The 7,232-nt window shown below is 52.2% G+C and overlaps 1 protein-coding gene across 1 annotated transcript; it reads right to left on the reverse strand.

Annotated features, from left to right (window-relative positions):
* Nucleotides 1-566: 566 nt before the first annotated feature.
* On the reverse strand, nucleotides 567-7,119 carry LOC134055981 (alpha-soluble NSF attachment protein-like). The gene is made up of 6 exons (XM_062512454.1): nucleotides 7,005-7,119; nucleotides 6,571-6,650; nucleotides 5,626-5,742; nucleotides 4,491-4,537; nucleotides 3,410-3,487; nucleotides 567-722 (listed from the first exon to the last, which is right to left on the reverse strand). Exons 1-6 carry the CDS (start codon nucleotides 7,100-7,102, stop codon nucleotides 567-569), a joined length of 576 nt encoding a protein of 191 aa, XP_062368438.1. The 5' UTR covers nucleotides 7,103-7,119.
* Nucleotides 7,120-7,232: the final 113 nt, after the last annotated feature.

Consider the following 7,232-nt stretch of genomic DNA (forward strand, 5'->3'; position numbering starts at 1 on the left):
CGCCCAGGGTGGGAATTTGGGACCCCCTCCCCTCCCCCCCGGGGCTGGATCTGGGGGGATCCCTCGGGATTCGGGTCGGGATCCCTTGGGATCCGTTGGGATCAGGCTGGATCCATCACGATTTGAGCCAGGAACCGCCGGGATCCATTGGGAACTGGGCCAGGATCCCTCGGGATCTGCCCGGATCCGGGCCGGGATCACTTGGGATCAGGGTGGATTAATTGGGATCCGGGCCGGGATTGGTCGGGATCTGCTGGGATTTGGGTTGGGATCTGTCAGATTCCCTGGGATCTGGGTCGGGATCAGTCAGGATCAGGCTGGATTAATTGGGATCTGGCTCGGGATCTGGGTCGGGATTGGTCGGGATCAGGTTGGATTCCCTGGGATCTGGCTCGGGATCGGTCAGGATTGGTCGGGATCATTCTGGATCAGGCTGGATTAATTGGGATCTGGGTCGGGATCTGGGTCAGGATCTGGGTCGGGATTGGTCGGGATCGGTCGGGATCATTCTGGATCAGGTTGGATTCCCTGGGATCTGGCTCGGGATTGGTCAGGATTGGTCGGGATCAGGTTGGATTCCCTGGGATCTGGCTCGGGATTGGTCGGGATCGGTCGGGATCACTCTGGATCAGGTTGGATTCCCTGGGATCCGCCGGGATCCGGTACCTGGTGGATTCCTCCCCCTTGTAGTAATCGGCCGCCTGCTCGTAGTGGGCGATGGCCTGGGAGGGGAAAAAAAACGGGAAAAAAAAAATGGGAAAAAAACCGGGAAAATCCCGGATCGGATCCCACAAAACCTCGGTGAAACAACCCCGGAAGCTGGGGGGAGAAAAGGGATAAAACCCAGGAGAAAAGCTGGAAAAAGGAGAATTCCACGGAGGAAAACGCGGGAAAAGCCGAGATCCCAGGATTTTCAGGGATTTTCCCACTCTTTTTTTTCCAGGTTTTTTTTGGGAATTAAGGAGGAATCCGTGAATAAAAATGGATTTAAGGAATGAGAACCAGGGGGAGAGAGGAGGAAAATGCAAGAGATGAATAAAAAAAAGGGTTGGGATGAGAGGGGGGAAATGGGGAAAAGGGTGGGAATTAGGGATGGAAGGCAGGAAATTCCCAAAAAAAACCAAAACAAAACAAAACAAAACAAAAAAAAAAGGGGGGGGAAAATTTTGTGGGAAAAGGGAGAAAAAAGAGAGAAAAAAGAGAGGGGAAAAAAAGAGAAAATAAATTAAAAAAAGAGATTAAAAAGGGGAAAAAAAGGAGGAAAAAAAAGGGAAAAAAAAAGGGATAAAAGCGATGGGAACGGGGATTGGGATCCATGGAGATGGAGCAGAATTCCACCAAAAAAAAAAAAAAAAAATTAGGGAATGGAAATGAGAACACAAGTGGGGAAAACGGGGATAAAACCAGAAAAATTCCACAAGTCTGGGATGAATTCCTGGAGTTTTTTCTATCCCTGCTCCCCTCCCCCGTCCCGGATTCCCGCGGCTCCGGCCGCCCCCGCTCCGGCTGCTCCATCTGCTCCTGCTGGCCACGGAGAAATCCCAAAAAAATCCCCAGCCAAGGACCAAACAACTCCAGAGAAATCCCACGCTGATCCCAGGGGGAAAAAAAAAAAAATCCCAGAAAAATCCACCCAAAAATCCCCAAATTATCCCAGAAAAATGCCCCGAAAACTCCCTGAAAACTCCCAGAAAAATCCCAGGAAACTCCAGGGAAACTCCCAGGAAAATCCCAGAAAACTCCCAGAAAACTCCCAGGAAACTCCCAGAAAAATCCCAGGAAACTCCCAGAAAAATCCCAGGAAACTCCCAGAAAACTCCCAGAAAACTCCCAGAAAACTCCCAGAAAACTCCCAGAAAAATCCCAGGAAACTCCAGGGAAACTCCAGGGAAACTCCCAGGAAACTCCCAGGAAAATCCCAGAAAAATCCCAGAAAAAATCCCAGAAAAAATCCCAGAAAAAATCCCAGGAAACTCCCAGAAAACTCTCAGAAAAATCCCAGAAAAATCCCAGAAAACTCCCAGAAAAATCCCAGAAAAAATCCCAGAAAAATCCCAGGAAACTCCCAGGAAAATCCCAGGAAACTCCCAGAAAAATCCCAGGAAAATCCCAGAAATCTGGGATTTGGAGCGTGCCAGAATTGCTGGAATTCCCGGAATTCCTGAGATTTCCCCAGGATTTTCCCAGGATTATCCTGGGATTTCCCCGTGGTTTTCCCATTATTTTCCCAGGATTTTCCCCGTTGTTTTCCCTGGTTTTTCTCCCCATTTTTTCCCCGTGGTTTCCCCATTTCCCCCCCATTTTTCCCTGTTTCGCCCCCCCCGTTTTTCCCCCGTTTTTTTCCCCATTTTCCCCCCAGTTTTTTCCCATTTTCCCCCGTTTTTTTCCCATTTTCCCCGTTTTTCCCCCCGTTTTTTCCCCCCATTTCCCCCCGTTTTTTTTCCCCCCATTTTTCCCCCCGGTTTTTTTCCCCATTTTCCCCGTTTTTCCCCCAGTTTTTTCCCATTTTCCCCCTGTTTCCCCCCCGTTTTTCCCCCAGTTTTTTCCTGTTTTTCCCCCCGTTTTTTTCCCATTTTCCCCGTTTTTCCCCCTGTTTTTTTCCCCCCATTTCCCCCATTTTTCCCCCCGGTTTTTTTCCCCATTTTCCCCCCGTTTTTTTCCCATTTTCCCCGTTTTCTCCCCGTTTTCCCCCGTTTTTCTCCCCGTTTTTCCCATTTTTTCCCCGTTTTTCCCCCATTTTTTCCCCGTTTTTCCCTTGTTTCCCCCCAGTTTTTCCCCGTTTCCCCCCCCGTTTTTTTCCCCATTTTCCCCGTTTTTCCCCCAGTTTTTCCCATTTTTTCCCCCGTTTTTTTCCCCATTTTTCCCCCCCCGTTTTCCCCCATTTTTCCCCCAGTTTTTCCCCGTTCCCCCCCCGTTTTTCCCCCAGTTTTTCCCCATTTTCCCCCCAGTTTTTTCCCATTTTCCCCCTGTTTTCCCCCCAGTTTCTCCCCGTTTTTCCCCCAGTTTTTTCCCATTTTCCCCCATTTTCCCCCTGTTTCCCCCCTGTTTTTCCCCATTTTTCCCCCGTTTTTTCCCCATTTTCCCCGTTTATCCCCCCGTTTTATTCCCATTTTCCCCCTGTTTCCCCCCCTGTTTTTCCCCATTTTCCCCCCAGTTTTTTCCCATTTTCCCCCTGTTTCCCCCCCTGTTTTTCCCCGTTTTTCCCCCGTTTTTTCCCCATTTTCCCCGTTTATCCCCCCGTTTTTTTCCCATTTTCCCCCCGTTTCCCCCCCCGTTTTTCCCCCGTTTTTTCCCCATTTTCCCCGTTTCCCCCCCAGTTTCTCCCCGTTTTTCCCCCCAGTTTTATTCCCATTTTCCCCCTGTTTCCCCCCCCGTTTTTCCCCTTTTTCCCCCCGTTTTTTGCCCCCACCTTGTCGATGTCCAGCAGGTCGCTCTCGTAGATCTCGGCGATGGAGATGTGGTGCTTGGCTGCGATGGTGAAACGGCCCTGGGGGGAAAGAACGGGGGAAAAACGGGAAAAATGGGGAAAAACGGGAAAAATGGGGGAAAATGGGGGAAAAATGGGGGGGAAATGGGGGGGAAATGGGGGAAATGGGGAAAATGGGGGAAATGGGGGGAAAAAAGGGGAAAAAGGGGAAAAATGGGGAAAAGGGGAAAAAGGGGAAAAAGGGGGAAAAGGGGGAAAAAGGGGGGAAAAGGGGGGAAAAGGGGGAAAAGGGGGGAAAAGGGGGGAAAAGGGGGGGAAAGGGGGAAAAGGGGGAAAAGGGGGAAAACGGAAATGGGGAAAACAGGGAAAAATGGGGGGAAATGGGAAAAATGGGGGGAAAGGGGGAAAATGGGGAAAAACGGGAATGGGGAAAATGGAGAAAATGGGGAAAACGGGAAAAATGGGAATGGGGAAAACGGGAATGGGAAACAAGAGAATGGGAAAAAAGGGAATAGGAAGAAAGGGAATGTTAAACGGGAATGGAACTGGGAAAAACGGGAACATTCAATGGGAATGGGACTGGTAATGGGACTGGGAAAAACGGGAACATTCAACAGGAAATTCCAGGGAAAATTCAATGGAAAAATGGGAACGTTCAGTGAAAATGGTCCAGAGTAAATTCCATGGAAAATTCCATGGGAAAACAGGAACGTTCCATGGGAATGTTCCAGGGAGAAACAGGAATGGTGTGCGGGAAAATTCCAGGGAAAAAATGGGAATGTCCCATGGGAAAATTCCAGGGAAAAAATGGGAATGTCCCATGGGAAAATTCCAGGGAAAAAATGGGAATGTTCTGCAGGATAAGTGGGATAATGCAGGGAACTGGGGAAGCCCAGGGAACTGGGAATATCCTGAGGGAAATTTGGGAATATCCCGAGGCAAAAACCGGCCCTGGGTTGGTGCCTGGGAATGGGGAAAACCCCAAACCCCAAATCCCAATCCCAGGGGGATCCCGGGGGGATTTTGGGAGGGAATCCCAGGTGGGAAAGCCGGGAATTCTCACCATGTCCGTGTAGATCTCGACGGCGCGGAGCAGGCAGTTGATGGCCTCTGGAAAAGTGGGAAAAAAAACGGGAATGGGGGCGGGAAAGGGGGGGCCCAAATCCTCGGGATCAGAGCCCGGAACTTTCTGGGATTGGAGCCCCAAACCCTCAGGATTATCCTGAAAATTTTCAGGGATGGGATCCACAAAATCTGGGGGAACAGAGCCCCCGGATTCCAGGATTGGAATCCCAGATTTTGGAAGTTCAGCCTCGATTCCCAAAAAAATCCAGGATTTCAGGGATCTTCAACTTTTTTTTTTTTTTTTTTTTTTTTTTTTGGGAATTCCAACTGCCCCAGAAGAAATCCTAAGAAATTCCAGGAGATTTTTTTTTGTTTGTTTCCCAGGGGAGAAAATCGGGATAAAATCATTCCCAGATTTAACGAAACATTAAAATTCCAACTTTTTGCTCTTTTATCCCTGAAAATCCCCCCAAAAAACGGGGAATGTTCTTGGGAATGGGGAGGGGGATGGGATCCGAGTACCCAAAGTGTTTCCATCCCAAAAAAAAATCCGCCCAAAAACTCCGGAATTTCCACCCCCTCCCCCACTCTGGAGGTGCTCCGGGGTCGGCGGAAGCCAAAACCTCGGGAATTCTGCCCAAAAATCCCCGGGAATTCCGCTCCGAGCTCGGCTCCATCTGCTCGGATCTGGGGATCCCTGGCTGGGAGCGAATCCCGCCCCCGGAATTCCGGCTGCAGCCCAAAAATTCCAAGGACAAGCGGGAAAAATTCCCAAAGTCTGGGAATTCAGGGGGATTTTTTGGGGGGGAATTTTAGGATTTGTCGGGTTTTTAATGGGATTTGTCAGGATTTTAATGGGATCTGCCAAGATTTCTATGGAATTTTAATGGGATTTAGAAGGATTATACCGGGATTTCAACAGGACCCGTCAGGATTTTAACGGGATTCGTTAAGATTTTAATGGGGTCGTTTCACTGGGATTTAATCGGGATCTGCTGAGATCTTAATGGGATTTAAGGAGATTTCAGCGGGATCTGGCAGAATTCCGGGAGGAGTTTTGGGGCTTTCCTGCCCCCCCAGGCCCTGCGGGACCCCTCGGAATTCCCGGAATTCCCGGAATTCCAGCCCCTCACCCTGAGGATCAGCTTTCTTGAAGGCGTTCCCAGCATCCACGAAGTTGGTGGCGGCGTCGTGTTTGCTCTGGAGCTGGAGCTGGAGCTGGGCCGCGCGCGAGAAGGCGGCGCCGGCCTCTGGAAAACGCCGGGAGAAAGAGCGGGAAAAACAGCGGGAATTCAGGGGAGAAAGAGCGGGAAAAACAGCGGGAATTCAGGGGAGAAACAGCGGGAGAAACAGCGGGAATTCAGGGGAGAAACAGCGGGAATTCAGGGGAGAAACACCGGGAATTCAGGGGAGAAACACCGGGAATTCAGGGGAGAAAGAGCGGGAGAAACAGCGGGAATTCAGGGGAGAAACAGCGGGAATTCAGGGGAGAAACAGCGGGAATTCAGGGGAGAAAGAGCGGGAATTCAGGGGAGAAACACCGGGAATTCAGGGGAGAAACACCGGGAATTCAGGGGAGAAAGAGCGGGAAAAACAGCGGGAATTCAGGGGAGAAACAGCGGGAAAAACAGCGGGAATTCACAGGAGAAACAGCGGGAAAAACAGCGGGAATTCAGGGGAGAAAGAGCGGGAGAAACAGCGGGAATTCAGGGGAGAAACAGCGGGAATTCAGGGGAGAAACAGCGGGAATTCAGGGGAGAAACAGCGGGAAAAACAGCGGGAATTCAGGGGAGAAAGAGCGGGAATTCAGGGGAGAAAGAGCGGGAATTCAGGGGAGAAACAGCGGGAAAAACAGCGGGAATTCAGGGGAGAAACAGCGGGAAAAAACACCGGGAATTCACGGGATAAAACACCGGGAATTCACGGGATAAAACACCGGGAATTCACGGGATAAAACACCGGGAATTCACGGCAGAACGCAGCCGCAGCCTCTGGGAAGAAGGGGACAGGGGTAGGAATGGATCCAGGCTTCCCGAAATTCCTGAAATTCCCGGGAATTCCTCCTGCCCCGCACTCACGGCTCCAGTTCTTGGCCATCTTGAACATGTTGGCGGCGCGGGTGTAGCACTCGCAGGCCTCCTCCAGCCGGGAAGAGCCCCTGGAAAAAACGGGAATTCGGGAATTCCGGGAGGGAATGGGGGCAGGAAAAGGGGGAGCTGGGGGGGGGAAAAACGGGAATTGGGGCGGGAAAAAATGGGAACGGGGGTGGGATAATGGGAACGGGGGGAAATAGGAAATTCAGGTGGGAAAAGGGGGAACTCCGGGTGCCCCCTTGAAGAAAATCCCTCAGGACCCCCCAGTTCCCCTCCCCCTGCCCTTTCCCCCCTCACAACTCCCCCAGTTCTTCTCCCTCTCCCCTTCTCCCCCTCACAACTCCCCCAGTTCCCGCGCGTTCCCCCTCCCGGCCGCCATGACTCCTCCTGCCCGCCCTCCGCTCAGGCCCCGCACGCACCCGAAGAGGCCCCCGAGGAAGGACTGAGCCCCCCGGACCTTCTTGTCCGCCTCGGCCAGCAGCCGCTGCGCCTCCGCCTCCTTCCCCGCCGCCGCCATGACGGCCCCGCCGCCGCCCCACGTGACCCGCCTCACGTGACCCCGCGCCGCGTCACGTGAAGGGGAGCGCCCCCCCCAGAGCGACTGCTCCGCCGCGGCTCCCCCTGGCGGGCGGGAGGACCGAGCAAGA

Source organism: Cinclus cinclus, chromosome 37 (genome assembly GCF_963662255.1).
Source record: "Cinclus cinclus chromosome 37, bCinCin1.1, whole genome shotgun sequence".
NCBI classification, from domain to species: Eukaryota; Metazoa; Chordata; class Aves; order Passeriformes; family Cinclidae; genus Cinclus; species Cinclus cinclus.

Coding starts and splice junctions, on each gene's coding strand:
- LOC134055981 (XM_062512454.1), bottom strand. CDS start 7,102: ATGGCGGCGGCGGGGAAGGAGGCGGAGGCGCAGCGGCTGCTGGCCGAG. Junction 4,538..5,625: donor CAAGAAAGCTGATCCTCAGG/GTGAGGGGCTGG, acceptor CCACTTTTCCAG/AGGCCATCAACTGCCTGCTC. Junction 3,488..4,490: donor TCGAGATCTACACGGACATG/GTGAGAATTCCC, acceptor CTTTCCCCCCAG/GGCCGTTTCACCATCGCAGC.